General features: G+C 37.9%; 1 protein-coding gene across 1 annotated transcript in view; it reads left to right on the top strand.

The window, feature by feature from the left end:
* ACER3 (alkaline ceramidase 3) overlaps positions 1–24048 on the top strand; it is a 52419-nt gene extending 28371 nt beyond the window's left edge. Inside the window, exons 3-11 of the mRNA XM_042792802.1 lie at positions 151–203; positions 4349–4401; positions 6524–6605; positions 7747–7782; positions 15643–15701; positions 19043–19144; positions 21883–21987; positions 23659–23704; positions 23933–24048. Of these exons, the coding sequence (XP_042648736.1) occupies positions 151–203; positions 4349–4401; positions 6524–6605; positions 7747–7782; positions 15643–15701; positions 19043–19144; positions 21883–21987; positions 23659–23704; positions 23933–23986 (590 nt within the window). The 3' untranslated portion in view covers positions 23987–24048. The remainder of the gene's footprint in view (positions 1–150; positions 204–4348; positions 4402–6523; positions 6606–7746; positions 7783–15642; positions 15702–19042; positions 19145–21882; positions 21988–23658; positions 23705–23932) is intronic.
* The last annotated feature ends 1461 nt before the right edge of the window (positions 24049–25509 follow it).

A 25509-nucleotide genomic window follows, 5' to 3' on the forward strand; every position in this document is an offset into this window, starting at 1 on the left:
AAAGCTGTGGAAGATTGGGAGTTTGTCACTCAAATGGGATGCTGATGTTCTAGTTTATTTTTCCCAATAAAGTTCATGCATTTAAGATAACGTACCTGAAAGTTTTACTTGTAGGCTTCTATGTTAACCATAGTTTTGATTTGTTTACAGCTGTGGGATTGGGATCCTGGTGCTTCCACATGACCCTGAAGTATGAAATGCAGGTGAGCATTGATAAGTAGCTGTGAATCATTTTATGTGTTTATCTCTATATAGTCACATTGCCATTTCTTGACTAGATGAAATTCGTATAACATGAGTTAATCTACTCATTGTACATGACTCCTCTCAACGAGAGAGTAGCTCAGGTCTTGTTTCATTAGATATTTTCCACCAATAGATATACAGGAAAATATACTTGCACCTAAAATAAGAACTATAACCAATTGCTTATGTTGGTAGAAGACACTTTACCCTTTGGGAAGTCATACTATATTTTTACTTGAGTTGTTATTTTAAAATTCCCCCAGCTTTGGCTTAATAGCAACCAGTATAGAGTAGAGATACTGTTATTTATTGTATCCTTTTTTTCATTTAATGTTTTCTACTATGTTTTCTATTTATCTAGATGTACCTGTAGCATTAATGTGGAAATCAGTATCTGCTGAGTAGCAATAGTTGAGTCTCTCTCTCTCTCTCTTATTCTCAGGTAGAAGGCATTCTGTGATAAATCACTGGGTGTAATGATTGGTTCCTGGTATTTCCCACTTTCTAAAGGGACGCAAGGAGTCTTGTCCTGTTGTCCTGTTTTAGGTCTGAGAAGATTAAGGAGATTCATCTTTGAATTGAAGTGAGGGTAAAGTGGGATTCAGTTCAAAATTAAGAAACCTACATTTAAAAGCAGTCTGCTCCCAGTGTAGCCAGTGGAAATACAGTTAAGTCAGTGGAATTTAGAGAGCCAGTCAGCTGGGCTGAGTCGTTCTCCAGACTCAAGTGGCAGTCTTAATTTGAATAATATAAATTTGTTTCAATATAGGTGTTTAGTGTCATCTTAGACCCCATGAGTGTTTTGTCTGGCCTCCAGCTGCCATCCCACAAAGGTGCAGGTCTCTTAGAACCCCACTGTCACATCTGCCAGACTTGGGTGGGTGTATTGGAGATGACAGTGTCTCAGATGGCAATGGGTACTGATGTCCTGGCAACTGAATTGAGTCCTGGATTTCTGCTGATCATAATGGGACCTGAGATGCTGTGTATGTGGACACCAAAAGTATAGTGTCTGAAGCTTGAATCTGTAGCGATGTTTGTCTCCATAATGCTCTGTTTTTTATATCTCTGGCATGTGCCAGAGGCTGTCAGCCTCCATGGAGTGTGTTGTTGCCACCATGTAAGAATATCTGGTGCTTTTCTTGGCATGAAAAATGCAATTTCTAGATCCATTTTACCATTCCCTCCTGACTTGGTGTGATTTACTTACATTCTCTTCAGTGATGAAACTGCCTTGAATTTCAGCCTTTCCATCTCTCTTCCCTCAGCTGCTTCTTCCTAACCCTACCAGTGTTTCAAATCCTCTTTCTTATACTGATGCAGAGGTTAGCAAGGCCACTCTGAAACCTTGATCATTAAAATGATCTACACTTAAAACATTCTTAGGTGTGGTGGGGGTCTTGGGGGGTTTTCTTGTGTGTGTAGGGGCTATTTTAATCCAAATCACTTTGCTGCTACTTACCATGTGGTTTTGATGTTGCATCAGAACAACCAAGGGGCCCATGTACTGTGGGAAGTAAAGGGTGGGCAGAAGCAGATGAGGGGAGCAGGAATGCCTTGTATCATCTTTCCAACTGTGTAAAAGGCTTCATGCGAGGCAGAGAAAGTACATGTATTATTTTGGTAGCCAAGTGAAATCCGCAAGTGGCCCGTAATTACTCTTGATTGCTAGCTCATGAATCACCACAGAGGAAAAATTTCAACCAGTAAATAATCTTTTCTCATTCACTTTGTCTATTGTTACGATTAAAAGTCAGCATTGGTAGCTGTTTGAATAGATCTTTCTTTTACATTTGTTATGCAATCTTAATACTGTAAACGGTCAATTCAGATTGTTTAATTAGAAGAAATGTGAAAGCTTCTGTTTCTGAAAGTTACTTAGAATACATCTGAAGCAATCACCTCTCTTATTTTTGTGTGAATTTGCTTGATGGTACATTCCTCAAGAATCCAAAATGTGTACTTAACCAGCAAAATCAGCTCACCAAATTTCCTTCTATCCTTGTTTCTTCATTGTTCAGACGTGTTCAGACATGCTGTTTGGCAGTATTTCTGGAAGCATTAATTCCTTTGGATACAGAAGCTATTGTCTTCTGCAAGTAAATTCAGACTTGGATCTTTTGAGAGGCTCTTTGATGTTACCATTATATCCCTGAGATGCTGCTAGCATATAAACTTAAGAGTGTAATCAGCTGTCCAAATTTGAAAAATTTTGCTATATTGTATTTCTTATTCTTTTTTTCCCCCTTTTTTCTTTTTTGAGGCCCTAAATGACTCACACTCTTAAAGAGCTGCGTGAATTAGTCCTGCAGCTAATTCTTATCAGATTTGGTAAAGCATATCACTGAATTAATAAATAATAACTATTAGTATAAAGCTGAATTCAGCTATTGCTTCTTTTTTTTTCCTCTCTAAGGCATCACAGCAAATATAAACTAGCGTGATGGCAAGGTGTCACCTAACATGCCTGTTAACTTCAGATGCCATCCGTGTTCCTGATACTTCCTTTGTTCTACCTATTGCGGTCCCTGACCCTATCATGCATGGATTCAGGGGTTTAAACCTTTTTTCTGCAAGGTTAGTCATGAGATGGATCAACTGTTGGATCTGGCTCACCATGGGCCAGACGAGCATGGGTGCTTCGCTCAAGGGAAGCAGTGGGAGCGTGGGGGAAGAAGCGAGACCTGCCTTTTCAGCGGCAGCTACTCTGCAGGTCTGTTTAGCAGTATTGTGAAACATTTCCTGAAGTTTCTAAAAAGCTAATAGTTCACACTCAGGCTAAGACATCTCTCTTCTGTAAAGAACTAGATCGCTTTTTTCCCCCACTATGAAATTTCAAAACTAAAAGAGAGTTTTTGCCTGTGCAGTTAGAAAAATTCTCCCAAACCAAGCGGAATCAGGCTGACTTTACAGCTGTTCCTCTTAGTGTGTCTAATTATTCAGAAAAACATGATTGTGAACTTGCTGAGTACCCTGTACCAATAGTAGGAAAGTAATTTCTGTACAAACATGGCCATCAACAGCTTTCAAAGTGATGATGGAAAAAGATCAAAATCTTGTTTGCATCCAGTTCTTGTTTTTCTTAGGAAAGAGACAAAACTGGTGTAACAATTCTAAGATGTACAACAATTAATGTTTGCTTAACATATTAGAAATCAGAGTTAGTGAATCTTCATTGATCCCATTTGTTATGCTTTTTCATGATTTTCAGTCGTTCACAAGAGCAGGTAAGTTTAACTATATTTATGAGCAGAAATTTTTTAATATTCTTTGAGAAGTTTTAGAAGAAAATGATGCTATGAATAACATTTTTTTTCCCTGTAATGATAAATAAATTGGAATTTTGAGTGCACCTTTTCTTGAGAAATCACCTCTCTTGTGATTACCATTTTAATTCCATCTCTATTAAGGTGGCAGGTTCCTGGAGAAATAGCTCATTTAGCTGTAATATGCCAGTCTTCTCCCAAAGTATAAAAATGATTTAACACAATAAAACATTATATGGCAATCATAATTAGGGGAAAAAAAAAAAAAAAAAAAGAACAAAACCCAACAAACAGGAACCCCACAACAGACAAACAAACAAAAAGACCTGTGTCTGAATTAAAACAATGTCAGAAATTTACAAAATTAGGAGGTAAACATGTAGACATATTGCAGGGTACTTCCTAATGGGCTAAAATTCTGGTTTGTGTTACAGAAAAATTTTATTTCAGTTTCTCTGTGAATTTTGTACAGAAGAAAATGCTACTAGCTGTATTGAGCAGGCTATAAATGGGGTGGTCTTACTCAATCTGACTTTACAAAACTAACTCTTATTAATGTTTCAAGAGGTATGAACAGCAAAAATGGCATGATTCTTTGAAGGCGTGGGCTTTTTATGAGACGTAGTAGTCAAAAGATTCAGGGCAATAAGCTTATTAATTCAGCAAGCTTTCAGTAGTTGAACAGGATTTGACACTGTTGCATGCTGAAGTACAGTCAAGAACATGGATATCCAAATGACTTAAAAATTCCTGTTTTCTTAAGACTTCTCTTTTAACTCACACGCTTGTGTAAGTTAAAAGTAGTTTTCATGTTTTGTTGTCTTTGCTTTTTGTAGCTGTTGGATGAACTGCCAATGATATACAGTTGTTGTGTGTTTGTCTACTGCCTGTAAGTATTTGTTAAATATTTTTTTCTGAATATTTATGAAATATTAACTTTGGAAATGTAGAATCTATGAAACCCAATTTAATGTATAGTGAGGCTGACACTGAAGCTTCTCATGATTTCAGTGAGATTTCAGTCTTAGTTTTTGCTAATTTAGAGATGTCTTACCAGTGTTTGTTTAGCAAGGAAAAAAAATAACTTTTGTTAAAGACTTTGTGTAGTATACAACCAGAGCTCAGTGTTACTTGGTATGTAAACAGCAGACATAATAAAATCAACCTCAGTAACACCTACAAAATTATCAATGCGGTAGTTTATTTGAGCTGTATTTCTATGATGTAGTCTGACTCCAAATGCAAATTTCAGATTTCTGGTTAAACCTGCTTTCCACTCATCTGGAAAATTAAAGAAAAAAGATTTTATGAAGAGTTGAGTATATATTTTGTGGAGAGTGTCTTGAAACATGCATGACAGCTTAATGCCATGCCAGAATGTTTTCTCCCATTTAATTTCAGGAGCAATGTAGCATTTGGCAACCGTAAAGATACCGTAAGTTGACTTTTTCTTGCCTGTTGCTGCAAGGCCTGGATTTAACATGATTTGTTCTGTCACTTGGAAAATCCATATGATAAATCAACTTGTTGCAGACAGAAAGACAAAAAAGTTGTCTTTTTGCTTTTGAACATATCAAATGTTCGGCCATTGAAAATTGGAATATCTGGTAACTTGAAATGGAGATGGGATGCTATAGGACTAAACCCATATCTGTGGAAATTACCATCAGTTTGTGATTCATACATCAGTATGATTTGTGCAGACTCAGGACCAGAATCATAATGCCTCTGCTAGTGGAAGTATTTCCATTGTAGCTCCCTATCTCCTTGAAATTGCCTTTGCATTTATTTTGTCTGATTTGAATGTGATTGGGGAAGAGGCAGAGAAGTGGCTATAAAAATCTGTTGGAATAAATAATCATGCTTATTTTGTGCAATGGTTACTCTATTATCTTCAAAAGCACTGAAGTCTGTTACTGCATTTATAGCCCTAATAAGATTCTCTGTATGTGTGTTTGGTAGTAATTCAAATGTTCTGAAGACTGAATTAATGTTTAGTTTAGGAGGCCTTTAATAATTGTTTTGGTTTTCTTGAAGGTAGGTGGTGAGGTGGTTCTACATAGGACATTCCCTTATAAATCATTCATTTCTACTGACTCTCAAAGCTGTGTAATTACTTTGGCAAGCCATTTTGCAATGTAGAGCATTGTGCTGTCTTGTAGATTTTTTTTTTCCCCCCAGATACCCCTGCCTGGTTTTTTTCTTAGTTTTCTTTTACTCATCCATGATGGTGTCTGTTTCCAAAAGTTTATAAACAAATAAAGTAGGCAGATGTAACTTGGAGTTATATAGACAACTGCCTCTAGCCCTAATTAATGATTTAGTGCTGGTCAAAGTTCATTTTTGTTCATTTTTTTGGACCTTTTTTCTGATGGAGATACAGTCTGGGATGTGTGTGTGTAATTCCACCACAACTGTAACTGAAGTGTAGTGTAGAGATTGTGAAACTGATTTTAATTAGTTGTTTTACATACTGGGAGCAATTAGCTGTTTTTACCTTCCACTTCTACCAGTATCCAATCTAGCAAATTTACTTCACTGCGACTGTAGTAAAGCCATAAACAATCTGCATTTTAACAGATCTATAGAGTTCGCTGTTTTGTAAGGCAGTCCCTTTCCCACGCTGCCTTTAGTTCACAGATGTAATGTTTTTTGGCAGCTGTATTGCATTTTAAACTCATTTCTAATTTGTGATCCATTATCACCCCTTAAGCACCTTCTGAAAGTGCTTCTGCTTCCCAAACTCTTTCCACTGACTGAGTTATTTTTTGTGTATGCATGAACTTACGGGGGTTTTTTGCACTAGATTAAAAAAAAAAAAAATTATATAAAAACTCACACTTTTACCAATAAAATGACACATTTTTATTGGAGGAGCTACAGTTTCTTGAGGGCCTAAGACTCATTTGGATCAATTTTCTTACAAAATTCTGTAATAATAGATCTTGAAAAATGGATCCTTTTTGTGGTAAGTGATGAATGTTATCACTCTCCTTTATGTTCTGTTCCAGGTATGAATGTTTCAAGTACAAGAACACAGTCAATTATCCACTGCTTTTCTTGTTAATAACATACAGCTTCGTAGTCAGCATAGTAAGTAACTTTTTCTAATATGGTATTTTCCCCTGTAGGTTGACAGTTTTCCTGCCAGTGAAGGAATGTTACACAGGCAGTACTGAATCTCTCTCACTTCCAGTCAAGGACAAGTTATTCTTTTGTTGTGAAAATTATATGCTGGCCAGAGAAACCTGAAACCTTTCTATCTAAGCAACTGTACAGATTAAATGAAGAAGAAAAGCAGTAATCCAGTAGCTAGAGTAGGAACATGAGAAAAACAGTCACTGTTGAGTTGTTATGAGACTTTGGACAAGCTGCATTCCTCATCTTCCCTCACTTTAATACATCTACAGAAATGAGAATAATCCCTTTTAAGAGACTGCAAAAAGTGAACCGTGATACCAAGTCCAGGATATTGACTGGTGCTGTAAAACAACAGCCAGAATAAGAAAGGAATTTAGCTGTTAAAAAAATTAAAAGAATTTTAACTGTTGTGGCTAACTTGATTCCCTTTCTTGGTGCAGTGTGTTCCCTTTATGAATAAAATTAGCTTTGTGCTAGCTGTCAACCACAGATGGAATCTCTTTCATTATTTTTATTGATAGCCATTTCTTAAAAAAAAAAAAAATACAGGTTGACATCTGCCTTCAAAATACTTGCCTGTTCTCCTCTGTGCTTCCTAAAATTTGTTACACTTGTAGCATGTCATGCCTAATGTCTACGGCCCTTCTCTCTTCAAAGACAGAAATTAAATGAACTGCATTAATAAAAGGAAGAACTACTAGTTTTTTGTAAAATTAACTGAAATATTAAAGCATTGTCAAAAACATTAATAATAGCAAATCAAAGTAGAGTAAATTTTCTTCTTGCAATGCATATTGAGAATGTGTCTGGTAATTTCTGCATCTTAATTGTTTTTGTATGTGTTGAAACTCTATTAAATGAGGAGATTTTAGATGTTAATGTCTCCCTTTGTGCTTCTTAATTTAAAATAATTCCACATCTAAAACCTCAGGTTTTGCCAGAGGAAACTTCAGGTGTTTAATCAATTTTAATGGTGCATGGATAGGCACTCGTGTCTTGCTTCTAACAGAACAGGTCCTGGCAATATTTGGATGAATAATGTTATGATAGTTCTCTGTTGCAAATTATTTCTCTGTTTTTTTAATCTTTCCAGGTTTACTTAAATTTGAAAGAGCCTGTATTCCATCAGGTAAGTCTTGCTCTGCTGGAGAAGCTAATCTTCTTTTTAAACAATGCTGTTTTAGTGGAGTGTTTTATAGGATTTTATGGCTGGAAGAAAGAAGGAAGGGAAGCACAATTTGCCTTTTGCTTTTTCTTCAAGCAGTATTGCTGCCTGTCACGTTGCCATCCTCTTACTTGTTGACTTGAAAAACTAGAATAGTTTAATGTGCGTTGTGTTTTAGCATTTGATCTAATATTTCACGTGGTTTTCATTAGTGGCAAGTGTAAGGAGGTGACGCTTCCTGTGGGCTCAGGTGTGTGTGAGAGGGAGGGCATGATGAGTCCTCATCTGCTGCTTTCCATTAGCAGCTGCTGGGGAACTGTGACTTACATTGTAACGTGGCTTGCATGACTTAGCACTATGTTCTTCTCTCCATTTTAACATATTAGATTGTTAGGTTGGTTTGTTTGTTTTTGTTTTGTTTTTTTACTACTCAGTTTTACTTTGTGTAAGTTCAAGCCGTATTTAAACACAGAATGTCGTCTAGGGTTGTGTAGCAGAATGGTTGTTATGGTCTTACAGGCTTAATGTCCTATTTGGTACAAGCAAGTTCCTTAGGAGGTTAGAAATCACGCTTGTTTATGTATGTCATGAGTAATTTTCCCTCATTTATGATTTTTTGATTAGGGATAACAGCTGAAAAATTGCCAAGCACAAGCACTGAGCTCTTTGCAGGACAGGGCTTTAAAGCCTTAATTTCTGAAATTGATAGTGCCATCGCTTGTCAAAATGTGCCTGCTGCATCAGCAGTTGTAAAAATGATACGTGATTCCTGTTGGTGGATTAGTGAAGCACTGATGAATAAAATAAATTCCCAGCTTCTCCAAATGATCTCTTCTAGAAACATGAATTGTTATTCTACCTATAGATAAAAAGAGAAACTTGGTTTTTTTGATAATCTTAATTAAATCCTTTCTGTTTTTCCCCTACTTCCTTTTCCAGCAGGAAGATACTGGCTGGGGTGAAAGTTTTGATGCCTTTGCTGAGCTGGTTAATACTGGTTTTGAAAGAAGTGACTTAATTTTGTTAACAACAGTGGCAGAATTTACTACTGATATTGGACTTCTACTTCTTTAATCAATTATCTACTCAACCTACATTTACTGCAATAAATACATCACAGCTTCAGTATATTCCCGTTTGATGCACTGGCATAGGTATTGTCCCATGTCAGAAATACTAAGACAATAGATATTATGACTTGTTGGAAAAGAGGGAAATAGGGAAACTTCAGACTGTTGCCCCAGACCTTTAATATTTTGCATCTGGCTTCTCTTAGGTTCAGAATATGAATTCCCTGTTATAATTTATACATGAGGAATCAATGTAGAAAACATTTAGGCCCATAAAAGTGCTGGACTTTTTACAACTACTCTTTCCAAATTGATTTTTATGGAGAACATACAGTTATGGCCAAATTCCAAATGTTGAAGTACTACACTCATTTTTTCACAATCTTTGCCAAATACATTGTAAATCCAGAGGAAACATTTTTCTGACTGTACAGCTAAGCAAGGTTATTTTCTTAATACTTGTCCTTTATTTTAGAGTGCACCAAAAAAAAAAAAATCTCAATACGATTTCAGTAAGTATTTTCCAACTGAATGGGTCTCAGACTTGAAGTTAAGTTAAATATGCTCATGCAATCATAGTTTAAATCACAGTTTCGGTCCCTAACTGTATTGGAAAGCAGCATCAGGACATAAAGCAGCACTTGATTCCTCTAGGTATTTGTCTGTGATCATCATCGTTTGTCAGCCTTGCAAAAAGGGGAATAACTACATGGACAGCTTTATATGGTTCATTGTTTCAGTGTGCTTTTTCCCCAGAAAAGAGAGCAATAAGAATGGGAAAGGAACCTATTATATTTAGTAGCCAGAATCCAAGCCTTATTTTTCAGTGAATTACTTTCTACTTTTCTTCCCAACTTAAGCTCATAAATTGCTCACTGCCAGCAGGGCATGAAGGGGATTTCAGTTTGTTATTCATGGCACAGTGGCAACAGAGACCAACTTATTTTTCTCCATCCACATATTGCAGATCTTTAAGGGTCTTAATGCTTTAACAGTAGGAGGGATGAGATGCACATTTTGGTCAGTTAGAGGCTACACATCATTGGATGGAAAAAAACACTTCCCTGCCTGACAACTGGTCGGGTAGTTTCTGTCATCTGATCAGTTAAATGAAAAATAGCAGTGGCCTTTACAAGCATGTATTGTCTTGTTTATGTCAAAATCTCAGAGGCTACAGCACTATTACCTAATTTCCATGGCACTAAACAACCCTACATCCCAGTTTCCTAGTGGTTTTTAAGCCAGCATCATTGTCAAAGAAAACAGATATGGCTCTCCCATCTGGCACACAAATTTACTCTCTGATGTGAATTTGACTGGGGAACTCGACAGGTTAAAACTCTCCTTAGAATTAGTTGTAAATTGGATTAGTTGTTCATCCCTCTTTGCCACATGTATATTTGTGCTTATGCAAGGAAAGGGCTGGAAGAAGACTGGCTGCTTGTGTAGACTGATCCATAGGCACATGTAAGATGGCCCTGGAAGCAGAAGAAATTACCCTGGCAGTTAAACTTTTAGACTCAAGTCTTACAAGTAGCCTTCTTTCTAATACAGTGTGGCCTAGGAAGCTGTCACCTACAAAGCATTTTTTTCCATCCTGATTTGTTTACTTGCTACATACTGTATGCTGGCTATACACTTGTAGTGATGAAAAACCTCATTCAGCTAGTGGGCCAAGTTATGTGAATAATGATCTAAAAACTTGTTTTATTTGCATAGTCATCTGCTGCAAGAGTTTGAAGCAAATTTTGAGCAAGCAAATAATTAAAAGGTAAATAGAAAATTGGATTAAATAGCTGTTTTTTCTACATTAGGAAATGTGATTTAAAAAATGCCTTGTGTATAGACGTTCCAGAAGTGTTGTTGTGGTGTCCCATGAGAAACTAAGCAAGCTGGAGAAGTAGATCAGTATGAGAATTGCAAATAGGGTAAGGAGTGAGTGACTAGTGGAAAATGACTGAAAGAGATGATGAAAGGTAGTCTCAGTCTGGATTTTCTCAGGATCAATAGTGGGACTGGTTTTATTTAATGACCTGTAGCAGGAAAAAGTTTCATGTACTGATGATATTTGTGATGATGCGAAGTTCAGAGGCATCGCTGAGTACAGAATGGAAGAGCGTGCACTGGTGGGCAAATACCAGCTATTCTTGTTCTAAACTGCACACAGATCACCAAAGCAGGGAGGGAAGGGAGTGCCTGGATGTGTTTGCTGATCACAGCATAATAATATGACCAGTGAATTTTCTGCAGCAGTGATACTAGTGAAATAAAAGTATTGGATTTACCATTTAAGGTGACTTTTGGTAAAAGGGAGAGAGTGTGTGTGGGAGAGAAAGATACCTCATTTGCCTCAATGAAAAAATTAATAAAACTGTTCTCCACAGGTGTTTTAAATACACAAATGCAAGGAAGGAAGTGTAATCACAATGAAATGTCTATGTAGAAGTACGTATGGGAGCTTGAAACTGCATAAAGAGTGTTGTGTCAGGGCACAACCTGCTCGTACTTACAGGACTTCCCATTTTGGGGAATCTGTGTGGCCCCAGCCAGTGTCCTATGGCTCTCCAGAGTCCTTCCTGCTGCCGAGGCAACAGTTGTAGGCTTGTGGCTTAATATATTGTGCCTTTTAGTGGAACGTGTTCTTACTTTCTGCATGTTCAGGTTGCCAAACAGTCTGTTAAAAATGACATTTTCAGGGCATGTCTTCACCACAGAGCTTTTTCTACTTAGGCATTGTCCTGCTGAAGACCACGTATAGAACTAATGTGAGTGACATCTCACTCTGTTACACAGCTTATTTGGGGATGTCTTCCAGAAAGCAAATACAGCTTTCATTCTGGATAGTACTTCTATCTGCACAATATCTTAGGGAATGTGGATGTTAAGAGTCTTCGAAGGACTGGCTCTACAGGTCACCAAAGGGGAAGCTCATTTTACTGCTGCAGTGTCCCAGAAGCCAGCAGTGACTTGGGTGTTGCTTTGCCATCACGCATGCACATCTAAACAGCACCAAACGCAGTGAATCTGAATTAGTTCCTTCAGGAGCTGTCAAGGCAGCATGTAGTACTAAATAGCTGTAACTATGCTGAGTTATTCAGTGTTTCAGTGTCATCATAAGGATTGTCCTTCCTTTTTCTCTCAGCTCAGGTTTCTTTTCCAGAAATCCAAGAACATGTAGAAGTCAGTTTTCTTCATTGTAAATTGCAAATACAGTTTCCAACTTCAAGTACTTCGGCTAACTTTCTTTTGATACCTGGTTGGTATATTAATAGATAAGCAGTAGTTGCCAAGAACCCAGAATCTCTCAGTGCAGTTCCCAATGTGCATGCTAATATTTGAGGCTGATAAATTGACTTTTATTAACCAAGGATGGGCGGAAGGCCAGGAGCAGAGGAAATGGAGAAGTGGAAATAAGAGGCTATTGCTCCTTTCTGTACTAGGAGGGTAGATAAAGAACTAGTTTTGTATGCTCCCCTCAGTGTGGAGTACCAGCCTTGCCTCCAACTTGCATAAGTAGTGAATCTCTATGATTTGCTTAACTGCCTCCACATCAAAAATGCTGCCAAACACCGGGTCCTGAAATTCTTACTTCCCATTTGTGGATTAGAAGGATGTTCTTCATATTTGGCCTTCTTATCAGGTAATCCACTGTGTATTAATAAGACTTTGGGGTTTTCCCCCATTGCAATGATACAGGCTTCAAAGCTGAAATACATGGAGCTTTATTTGCGTCTTAAACAGCGGAGAGGGAACTGTCTAGTGATAACAAAAGATGATGAGATTCTGCTCTTTCCTTTTGTTTCAGTTGTAATGCAAGTGTGTTCTTTGGCTAACAATTTGAAAGCACTGTGAGACAAAATAGCACAAAACTTGCTTGGGTTTTCATCTGTCACTTAAATGATGTGCTAGTTAAAGAAGAAGAACAAAAGGAGCTAAAGGAATTGAAAAAATGGAGTGAACTTGAATAAGAGTTTTTTTTTTTTTTTTTTTTTTGTACTTTATCCTTCTTGGGGTGGATGGATAATTTCTAACAAATTTTTGGCATGATGAAAATAGTAAATCCATGGGTGGTAAAGGAGTAAAAGTAAGCACTGCTCCCTGAAGTATAAACTAAGTTGTGTAGCTCTGTTTATAGGCCTGTAGTAAGAAACAGCTGCAGGAGACGTGCAGCTACAGTCTGCATATTGCAGCAACACCTCCTCGATGTTTGCCTTCAGCATGGAGAGGAGGATGGGAGCATGCAAGGCAGAACAGTTTTGTTGTGCCAATCTTTCACAGGCTTTTAAACACGAATGTGTTTTACTGCTAACAACCTGTTTGTGTGGGGGAGCGGAAAAGGCAAGAAATTGAAGTGTCAGCTGTGGTCATATTTTTCTTCAGTCACTGCAAGGTTCTTTTTATTTTTTTCCTTCTTACCTCCGCTAAGACTGTCCTCTTCTGAAAGCCATTAAGCAAATCTCTAGGAGATACAAAGCCAGAGGCTCTAAAAAAAAATTTAGCTTTTGCTCTTTCCTGCTTTTATCAGCTGCTGCAAGAGATAACAACATTTTTAGCCTGTGTTTTACCTGGGCTTTGGGCTGCCTATTAAGTTATGTTTCTCTAGGCATAGTCTGACACTAACTCCTTGTACAAAGAACCCAAGAACAAATCAGATAAAAGCATGAAGGTGGTCACACCCCTAATGAGTATGATGGAAATTCCTCTTCATGGGTAGGTTTTTCCTGTGTGTCTGCAGAAGAGCATTTTAGCAACTGAAATTGTAGGAAGGATTTGAACAGCAAGGAAAGGGCATCAAACTGTGATTTGGGTTCCAGAGGAGCCTTTAAGTGAGTTTCTTGCTCTGTGCTATCCCTCTCTTAGAATACATTACTGGATTTGATTAGGAAAACCAAATAGGCTGTTTTAAATTAGACTGATGAAGTAAAATGGCATTTAACTTTTAAATTTAATCTGTATTTGTTATGTGATGGGGTCTTTTTAGGCAAAATGTCAGTGATGAAGAATTGTGCCAGCATGTAGCACACCTGAGCAGTTCCCTTTCTACCTTTAGCTTGGGATTGATAAACACTTGATACTCGGGCTGTGTCTAGCGGGCTTTGTTAGGGTTTTTTTCCGGATTTATGTGCTGTACCCGAGCAAAAGGACTGGAATTAGCTAACAGTTTTGTATAAAGTACAAGCCAGAACCAATTAGCCTTTCAAATAGTTTTGCTTTGTTTAGCTCTACAGAGCAGAAAACAGTAGTAGTAGCTCAGTTACTGAAGTTATTTGATCTCACTCTGAATGCAAATAAAGAGCTGCTGTGCTGAGTGACTTTACATAGTCAACGTTGGAGCTTACTTTTACTCGTTGTCAAACATAAAGGCTCTGTTGTTTGTCTTGTTCTATATATATGCACTGATAATAAGGTGTGTGCTATTAACCTCATCCTTAAAGCTAAAAGGGGTTTGAAAATTTGCCTTTACGGATTTTTGAAAGGTAAGTTTTACTTTGCATTATAGCAGTCTATTTTGTGTCAGATGACTAGACACATGCATAAGCTTGCAGGATAGTAATAGCTGAATGCCCCAGTTACAGCAGAGTAAGAGGTAGTCCTTGCCTTGAAGAAAATGTAGTCTAAAAGAAGGAAAGGTATGAGGAGGTCAGTGGAACATGGTAAGGACACTGGTTTGCAAGCACACCTCTGTGATGTTAGTGGCTTTTAAAAATAGGCAGCATTTTCCTGTTTCATGTAAAACAAGTCAGCATTAGATAGGAGTTAACTAAAAGCAAAATGAGAAAGGAAAGTCGGTGAACAAGGAAGCAAAGTATAGCGAGGGGGTTGTGGGCCACTGGAGAGAGGCAAGGAGCAAGGCACAACTGCTTCGGACAAACTGCCTTTTGGCAGGAAGAAAACAGTGCTCCGAATAAAAAGCATGAAGAGTAATTTAATGTCACCACTGTCTGAAAACCCTTCCTGCTGCAGTGGCTTCTGCGTCACTTTTCAGGCATGACTGACCGCATTTCTCTTCTTTAGTCTGTACGTCTTGGAGATTATGTTATGTGGATCCTAAGCTTGTGAATAAAAAAAGGGAGAGTGATTTAAAGATCATGAGGCAGAAAATAAAAATTACTTTGACTTTCTATGTAAGTCAGGTGATTACATTCAAATTCATCAAGCCTACAGTGAGCCAGATTTTGCTCATGGATCTTTTCAGAGCGTGCAGCCTTCCCACTGTATAATTATATTGAATCCCAACAATGTGTAATAGTTGGTTTTAAATGCTTCCTGGAAAGTTTCTTCCATGCCAATGCTCAGTGTGGGCATAGTGCATAGTCTATTCAGGTGTTTGCTTTCAGGAAAAAATACTAGTCAAGTATCAGTGGAGGAAGTATAGTTTTCAAAAATGGTTTTAGCTGATGCTTACGCAATCCTGGTCTAAAATGCACAGATACAGAAGAAATTATAGGAATCGGTTACCATTCTGATTTTAGAATGCTTACCGAGTGCCATCTAGTGTTTGCTTTCTAATTCGAAAAAGTGAAACCAGTTTTGCACAGCTGACTTCCTGTAATTGCATAAAGGGCATGGTTTATAATCATATTTTTATTTGAAACTTTTATGGAAGACTTTCTGGAGAGAAAGTTAAAGGGGATACTATTTTCCTGAGATGAAGAATGAAAATCAACAGAGTCTTCAAAAATTTTTTACTCCTGTCATGTTTTATAAAGTCTCTTTAATCCAACTGCTGAATTTTATCTCTCTTTATTTCCAGATCATGTATGGAACACTAGTTTCCATTATAGTTCTACGATCTGTTTATATAGTACTATGGTAAGTAACCATTTAGGTCAGCATTATAAGATATAACTTAGCATTTGCATCTTAGTTTGGTGGGCTTAATGTGAAAAATTGCAGTGGCAAAATTTCTTTAACTACGTGCATAATGCTAGCACCTGTGCTGTGCTTGGCTGAAAGAGAATGGCTCTTCTTCTTGCGTTTTTTTTTTTTTTAAAACTGGATTAACATTAAAACAGAGTTTTCTACGCTTATGGTCAGCGTTCACTGCCAGGTGTTCTGCTAGTGGCTTCAGCTCTTAGCCTGGACTTCAAGGGGAATGAAGTTTCTGTCTTTGTATTGCTGGGTAACATGTGAAATCTGTTGCCAGTGTCCCGACTCTAATGCTGATACTTGGAGAGAGGTGAGAGTAAGACTGCAGAGCTAAGCCATAGGTTAATATTTTCCTTTCCTCCTCCCTACTTAATTATCTAAAATTCAGATGTAAAAGATAATGACACAGAAAGCTAAATTATAGTTTTCCTTACGGTTTTGACTGGGTAAAGTTAGGTATACATTATGGAAATTGAAAGAAAAAATATTTATAACAAACAAAAGGGTATTGGAAATGTTAGGAGACATTGAGAAGCATCAGAATCATCAGAACACAGACTTGACGGGTAAAAGTGAAGAAAAGGGAATTGAGTTGGTACTGGAGTAAACATACACCTTTAGCTCTCAGGGGTTTGGTCGATTTCTCCTTCCTGTCTTTCCCCTATGAATAATTGGTGTTCTCATGTGTTTGGGGATTGCCCCTGAAAATTACTTATTTCTCTCCACTGTTTTCATTCTAAATGTGCTTTTTGTTAACCTTTGTTTCGAATTACACACTATCTGTTCAGGAACACAAGGAAGAATTTAACAAAAGGTATGAATTTAAAGTAGATTCATTGGCTCACCCTCCAGTTGCAATTTCAGTTAATTTGGTTTGCCTTTCCCCAAGAAATCCCCAAAGACCAAATGTAAATGTTCAGAGTCTTTTATTAAGGAAGAACTTAAATCTGATAGCATGTTGCTTGCAGCTTTAGAAACAATCATCAGTGTAAAGGCACTTTTCAAACCAATGAACATGGAAATTTTAATCCTAACCTAGAGATCTTAAGTGCTATTACCTTAATTCACTTCCAAGGGAAACTAAGGTGAATCAAGTTCAGGTCCTTTTAGGTTTGTTCTTATACAAGGATTTAACGCAGTTCTGGTCACTTAGATTAAATTTCTTTCTGTCTGTGTAGACAAACCCTTGGGCCTTCTATCTTTCTGGTTCTGAAGTTTCCACGCACTTGTGCATTCTCATTATTTCTGAAGCATTTAATTGTCTTCTGTCACTATCAATAACACCACCATCCTCCCTCCTAGGCTATTATTCACTGTTTTCCTCCAGAAAAGCCTCTGTCTGAAGTTCCACATACTTTTTTTTCTTCCATTTTAGAGTTTTGGAGTGTATTTTCTTAATTAGCTAGATCGCTGCGTTGTAACATGGCCCTACAAAGTACTTGCTTCCCCCTTTGGTTATATTATGCAAACTGGTTAGAAAGCTGGGATGGAGAGAGAAGTAGGTTGAAACTACTTCTAATTTTTAACTAAACTACTACTAAATTTTAAATTAGTTCTGCTAGAGAAGCTGTGCCAACCTGAAGGGACCCTTTCTTTTCTCTAAAAGTCATCCCCAGGTACACTTTTGGATTTACTTCCTCCGCGTTGCTAAAACATATTCCTGTCTTTCTATTGACATTGCTAACACTTGTTCAAGACTGTTTCAACTTACATATTGACCACAATTTCTTCTTGTTTCTTACTTACTTAATACACATTAGCTGCTTATCACTTATATTTCTTAGTGCAGGTCTTGAAGCCGCTCTGAGCTTAGAGTAAAAATCTCAAAGAACGGCATTATTCCTTCCGGGCTGCTTCCACCTCCTATCCTCACCATTTGGTGCTGTTCCTGCCTGTTTAGCCTACACTTTCAATCTCTTTTTTTGGGTGTGCTTCCTTCCCGAGATTACAACTTGGCCAATGTTGTTCTCTAATCACAAAGCATGTTCCCCATTAATAAGTGATGCCAGTCCCTCTCTCATTCCTTCACAAAACACCACCGTTTGTTCCCTGAACAATTCTAGCTATAATTACCTAATTACCAGCATGTATAACATACCATTTACTGCTCTTTCATGTCCTGGGCTTGCTTATGTCTCTAGAGCACTGAGTTGAGAATATTACAGTGTAGTCTCTGCCATGTACCGCATGGTGCTCCATGCATTTATTAGACTAAACAAATAATAATTTTGCTCGTTTATATTGGCAGTGCACTTGTTGTGAACATGTACAACTTGTATCTGGTTAGCTTGCCCTGTGGCAGAAGCTCTACCTGTTATGTTTTGCACATTTTGGTTGCCAGTGTTAACAGCTCTGAGACATGTGGTGTGTATAACACAGTGGACAAAAAGCAGCTCAGGAATGTGTTTTAACTGAGAATCTAAACTGTGCATTCATACTGCTTAAAAATAACTTGAACAGTACTTATTTCATAGCAGCCTTTTAGAGTTGGAATTAGGTTTGCTTTTGGACTTATTAGTGGGAAAGGAGCAAATGCTACCAATTTCCATGTAGGAAGTTTACAGTTCCGTGGTCCAACCTGAATGCACAATAGTGAGGGTAAATTATTAATGATGCACTTCCTTACATCTGATTCTTTATTGTGTTTCCCATATCCTAAAGAGGACTCATTTTCTCCCCAAAACAACACTGACGTTTTTCTATCCCCAATAGCACTCAAAGATAAAATACAACATGAAATTACTGTTTTCTAAAACCATTCATTTGGTTAGTTTTTGATTATGGTGGTCTACGTTCACAAAAGACTACAGTCATTTTGAAAGACCTTATTTAAACAAGTCCCCTAGTATAGGGGTACCATGTATTGGAAAAGAGCTTCTTTTAGGAGAGTCCTAATTTGTAACATGGCTATTTTCTAACTGAGAGATTATACATGTGGCTGAGGAATTAGTACCTTCTAGCCAACTTCAGTTTTCCCACTTACTTACTGCATTAGGAGAGAGCAGTATTTAGGGGAACAAATAGAAATACAGAAGTAAAACATTTAAAAGACCGGTCTCGGAGAACGTGAATTCAGGAGAGAGGGGATAAGGTAAAATACAATACTTAAATAGATGAGACTGGAAGTTGATATTTTTCCTCTTGGAGAAAGAAAAGAAAAAAAAAAAAAAAAAAAAAGGCAGTTTATTTGTATGTAATAGTACTTATGTATGTTACAAGCTGCCTTTAAAGCATCTTGAACTAAACTTTGCATTATTTTTCTCTCTCTGTCTTTCTCTCCCCAGGGTGTACCCATGGCTTAGAGGTCTAGGCTATACATCTTTAACTGTATTTTTAATGGGATTTTTTCTCTGGAATGTGGACAACATTTTCTGTGATAAATTGAGGTGAGTTTTTTCACTTTGTCCGGATAGCTCTTAATAGTCTTTTAGCATAAAGCTTTGTTTTTATTGTGGTGTATATTCAAGTCCATCTCATGGTATGTGTGGTACACTGCCTACAGAACATGCATGAGGGTATTATCCAGTTTGCTCATGACTAGATTCAGCACTCCACAGGTTTTTTTTAATGTTTGTTTTAATCCATGAATAGATTTTTTTTTTTAATAATTTATATTTCTCTTGAACCTCAATTTAAATTGAGAGAAACTAATGTCCCTAAAGTAATTTTGAGGATCTGTTGCTTACTAAAGCTTGCTATTCACAGTTGATTTCATCTGAATGAGTTTTTTATCCTGCTTATTTTTCTTTTTCGTTTCTGCTCTTGCTGTTTCCCAGCAAAATATCAAAAGCAGTAGTTCTGCAGGTTAAAGAAATATCTGTTGCAATATATCTGTCACCGACAAACAACAGCTGTTTGAGCATCTCAGAACAGTAACTCTGTAAGCCGATCCACTGGGCTTGGCTGTCATTATTAGCTTGAAATCTTCTGGCTTAGCACTTGTAGAGGAGGCCAAGAAAGACTTCCTCTCTGTTCGGTGTGTTGCCAGATGGGGTAAAAAAGGCCTCCAGACAAAGCTTATAGGAGCCCACAATCTCATTGTATGGCTAAATAACCTGTCTGTGCCAGAAAACACCACTCCAACAGGTTGTTCTCTTTGTGTGTGCTCCTCTGGAACTGGACAGCTGCATCATGGCACCTTTCTTTCATTTTGTCATGATGCTTGTGTCCCACCACAAGCTGGAGAAGATGGAAAGGTTGATGCCGGCATCCAGAAAATTCATTCTTGAGCTATCTGTTACACTGCAGTGCCGCTGAATCTGTGGTGTACAGAATTGTCCTAGTAGGTCGCTTTGTCAGGATCCGATCACAGTGTCCTGTAAAGAGGCCTAGTGTTTTCCAGCTGTCCTTTTTGGCTCTCTAGTCCCTGCACTAGATTAGGCCAACTGAAAGTTAACTCCAACAGAGTTCTCTTGAAACTTTTAAAAAAAGATACAGGTGTACTGAATATAATACACAGTGCCTTCTCCCTGGAAATGCTTGATACAGATGGACTAGAAAAGTTATTTGCCAGCACGAGTGGGTGGGTATACGGTAACTTTGTAAATATTGGCATCAGAGTTGATTTTTGCAGCTGCATCACATCATTGGTGAGATCATAACCCACAATTCACCAAGCCTGCTGAGCTGCTGCAGGTCCGTGGGGCTTTTGAAATTGTTCCTAGACTCAGAGATTACACCAAGTGTTGAAGGACTTTTTCCATCCTCATTTTGTAAGGGGAAAAAGAAGTTACATACTTCCTGTAATACTTGTTTGGTTATGGTGCTGGAAAAAAATAAATAGGCTTGTTTACTAGCTTTAATCAGATGCCTGCAGAGCCTTGAATTTCTCCAGGTGGTATTGTAACTTGAACCTATGGAGAAAATACATTCCAGTTCCTTGTAATTTTTTATTCTCTAAAGATCTAATTTGTGAATCATCCACCTACCTGCTCTTTTTGGTTTTAATGTTCAAAATTGGAGTTTGGTTCAGGTTTTGTTTTTCCATATTTCATTAAATCTGGAGCTTATGTAAAAAAAAAAATCTATAGCACTCAACTTCCCAGGTTGAATCCCTTCACTTTTGAACTTGAGCTGTCAGATTTCTTGCCATCCAAAGGCTCAGAGGCTGTGCTGGGGTGACAGTCTGTGTGCATGTTCCACTATGTCATTCCAGGGCTGACTGAATCGAAGCTCTATGTTCATATTTGTGACTGAGCAGCTCTGGAAACTAAGCAGGGATTAGTGTTTAGTCAGGGTAACTGAACATTATAACATAAAGCAGTAAATAAGTGTTACAGAAGCTGCATATTTTTATTCCTTAACACTTACAATTCATTGTTTTTCCTTTTTTGTTTTGACTGAAAGTGAAATGGAAGTCAAAAAAAGACAAGCAGATGCAAACGTTTGCTCCACCATCAGCCATAATAAGCATTTTCTGAAGAAGCCTGGTGATCAGGGGAAATCAGGGCAACACAGTTCCTTCCCTTTCTTTCTCTATCTCCACCCCTTAGCCTCTTTCCAAGTAACACACACCCCATAACCGTGCAAAATACAAAGCATGTTGGCGGAGTACTTCAGACCTTCTGCTTTCGTTGCTTCCTCGTGAGCCACCCATTTTGTCCCTGTTCTAGAGTACAACAGAGAAAGGTGAGCTAAGCTGCCATGGAGCTGAAGAATAGTTGGTGCAATTGCCAAATGTAAAGTGATGATGTCTTACGGATCCCATTTCCTCTCTCAGATCTTAAATTCAGCATTTCATCCTATGGACAGCAGTTCACAGGATTTTGGGGAGGAGAATGGTAGAACTCATTTGGAACTTTGGGATGCCATAAATGTATTCCCTGAAATTTGAGTCCAGAAGTAAAATTTGAGTCCAGATCACTCAAGATCACTGAAGAACCCTGTGCTTTCTTTAAATGTGCAAGAAAGCTAATAAGCCCGCTAATATCTTCTTATGCTTGCAGTATAAGGTGTAACTGCTGTTCCTCACCTGCTGAAAGCCTGACTGTATGAACCTCCCTTGTGAAGCACATGCCTGAGATACAGAAACAGTAATGTGTGATCTCACAATCAATCTCTGCGATTTGAGATTGCTTAGCTTGGAAAAAATAGCAAGCCATTGCATGGTGTTAATTTCTTACAGAGCACTACGAGAGAAGATGCCTCCTGTTGTGGGAGCTGTGACACAGTTTCATGCGTGGTGGCATATTCTCACAGGCCTGGGCTCCTACCTTCATATCCTGCTAAGGTAAGAAAAATTTTCTAAACTGAATGTTCATAAAGCAGTCTTAGGAATTTTCCCAGGTTCAGATTTACTTCAAAACGTTGTATCGTCCAGAAGAGCTTCTTACTAAACTGGTGGGAGTTTTTCTTTCCTCTTTGAAACTGGTCTAAAAACTCTTTAAAAGTAATTTATGTTCTTCAAATTATAGTCATTAATCTTTAAATAGTCATGGCTCTTTAGGAGAACGCAGTTGAGAAATGGGAATCCTGTAGCAGTTAAACTTCAAAATAATTTGACAGTATATTAATTTCAAAATGTAAGCTATTAATATCTTTCTGTTCTTGAGCAGCAATCCTGTAGTACTTAAGCATGTTTAATTTTAGAAGCATAACTAATCTTTTTGATGGGCACTGTCACTCCTGAAAACTAACAGACATCATGCTATAGAGCAGAAGGGTGATAGCTGAAGTGGCTAGAGCAGAGCTGTTACCAAAAGTGCAGGCTATTAGTTTTAGGAGACTTAGGTGAGAGCCTCTTAGATCTGCAGGCAGCAGATTTTTGTCTCTGTTTTTGCTCTGTACCACCATCTAGTGGAACCAGAAACAAAACCAGAGTTTAAGCTGAAATCTGAAGAATTTCTGTAGTTTGTTCGTTATGTAATGAAGTAGTGACCACTGAACCATAAGAGAATGTCTGTTTAACAGCTACATTCTATGTAGTCAAGAAAACTTGATTGCGTCAGTTTTTGTACATCTAGCAGTGTTCCCCTCTTTTGTCAGATCTTAAAATAGCTAGCAAGAGGAAAAGTAAGGAAAATAAGTACCTTGCCAGTAGCTATTCTGATAACTTTTTTATATATACTTATATGTACATATGGATATGTATCTACATGTGCCTGTATATATATATGTGTACCTATAAAATACATCATGGTATGTCAAAAACAGCTGCTCTTTTTTGGCTAACAGGTTGTCTGCTGCCCTTAACAGCTTGAGATGATCTTTTGAAGAAAATTCCTTGCAGAAAGCAAGCTGATGCAGACAGTTTGGGTAGCATAGGCAAGGTTTTTCCAGTGTGCTACACAGAGAAAATATTTTGGGTTTGCATCCGCTAGCCCTTGGTGAACATGCAGATGCCTGATTTGTCTGTCCTAGCCCAATGAACTACATGATTTCCCTGCAGTAGTTTCCCTAGTATTTTCTCAGCCACACAGTGGCACCACCCATGTCCGCTTAAAAAAGTGAGGTTATACATAGGAAAACATCTGCTGAGGGGAGAGGGTGTATATGAACAAAAATGAGATACAGAATTAAGCTATGCTGCTTCTCCACCCCTCTTATCTGCTCTGTTTTGTGGTACACTGATTTAATTTCATCCTTCCAAAATGACAGGCTGTAGTTCCTGTTTAGTCTTTTTCCATAGTGGAGAGAGAATTTGCTTCTCCGGGTTTCTCCCATTCTCCCCACAGAGGTGATGGGGTTAGATTAGTTTGTTAATCATAGTCTATGAGCAGAGAGATTTCTTGTAGGCTAATGTCTCCTATTTTGCAGAAATTTAGGCAGAATGAGTGGCTTCGCAATCACAGAAGCAATTCTTTTCTAGTTGGACAATAAAACTGGGATTAGTACATCACTATTATTTTTATATGCTGTTTTATACATGAAACCTTAAGCCCGCTTTTCTCCTTTTCCTCAGTTTATACACAAGGACACTTTTCCTGAAACACAGGCCAAAGGTGAAGGTAAGCAAGCAATATTTTGTTTCCATTAATGCACTGCAGCATTCAGATATCTTGTGCTTTCAACTTGCATTGGGCTCTCTGGTTATGCCTGCTAGGGTACTATCTTTGATTTCTACTTACATCCCAAGAAATGCAGTTGAAATTATGATTAACATAATTTTGGTTTCTATTCCAAGAAACATAATATTCCAGGAAAACCTTCCCCTCTCCCTATTTTTCTTTTAACAGTTTGTTTTTGGAATATGGCCTGTTCTTCTTGTGGAGCCGCCCAAGAAGCTTTGACTGAGACGTAAGCAGTCACACACGATCACCTAGCCTGTCTGAATAAAGCGATTCAACAGTTACTATGGCTGAAGTGTCAAAATTATGGATCAATTCAAGTACCACTGGTATAAAAGGACTTCTCTGTGTTACTAGGCCAGTTGGCCAGAACAGAGCAAAGAGTTGGCACACTAGGGAAATAATGTTTAGTACAGCTTTATTCTAAGTTGTTAAAACAAAGATTAAGACACAATATTTTTATGTATATATTGTATAGCTGATGATACTGAGCTAATATTTCGTGCTGGTCACAGAAAACTAACCATTTTTGAAGTGGATTGCATACGTTTTTCATTCAGTTGTTGTTCTTTCTGTGGTTTAAACTAATAGTAGTAACTGAATGACAAAACCAGGCCATTGATGGCCAAGCTAAGCATTTGTGTGGCCTATAGTGAACTGAATGCTTAACCTGAACTACTTTAATCTTGCACTTTTATACAATTAATGAAGTATGTAATGATTTATTTAGGGCTTTATTCTACCTTGCTTTTTCACAGTCTCCTCTGCAATTTATATTTTAAGCAAAATGGTTGGGATACCTATGCCATTTAGTTCATTTTGTACCAAGCTTCCATTTTCTCTTTAGTCCAACTGAGGTACATCGTGGAGGATGTTCCAGGGTGTGACCTACAGAAGACACTTAAGATAGTGAAGCGTTGTAGGGGTTCTTGTTTGTGTGTGGAAACTGAATTCCTACTTTGGCCGGTGATCCATCAGGAGACTGCAGGGTGACTGTATAAAACACAAAAAACACTTATTTTTTTATAATCATTATTTACATGCCTCCATTTTCTATCCCTACTTCTTACTCCCTATGTCCCATTCATACTACAGATTGACAGACACCTTAGGTGTGTTTTGTTCAGCTTTGAATTCATCTCTTTCCGTTATTTTACAAGTTTTAAATATTGGTCTGACTGTCAGAATCATCTTCTTAGAAATACTGAAGAAAGAGTAAAGAATGAGATTGTTGAGGATACCCCAAACCATAATTGGCAGCACTTTGATTGCTTCTAATCTGTTCACACGGTTGGACCGTGGAAAGTTGACAACCTTCTTCAAAACAAACTTTGGGGGTTAATGAGGGGGACAAACCCTCTGGTTTCTGCAATTGTTACCTACACAGCTGATGAAAGTAAGCATAAAGAAAACACTGAACTAACACGGTTTTTCAAAATATACCTCATATTGGAGGCTGTGGGTGTGACTCTTCAGATCTTGGGGCAACTAACAGAGTCTGTCTCTGGGCCTCCTAGCTGCCAAGCTATGCAATTTTTGTCTACTTCTGATGCTCTTGAGGGATTTATCCTTCTTGCCATGAAGGAGAAAAGGGAAATGCTCAGACTGATTGGAAATCCCATTCTGTATTGATTTAAAACATGCCCACAGCAGCAAGGCACATTAATGTAGCTATAAAGCTGTCTCCCAGATCACGAAGTCCTGGCTGTAGTGCAGTCAGCACTGACTAAAATGGTCTCCTCCCT

The sequence above is a fragment of the Tyto alba genome, unplaced genomic scaffold (assembly GCF_018691265.1).
Source record: "Tyto alba isolate M040663 unplaced genomic scaffold, T.alba_DEE_v4.0 Super-Scaffold_2, whole genome shotgun sequence".
NCBI lineage: Eukaryota > Metazoa > Chordata > Aves > Strigiformes > Tytonidae > Tyto > Tyto alba.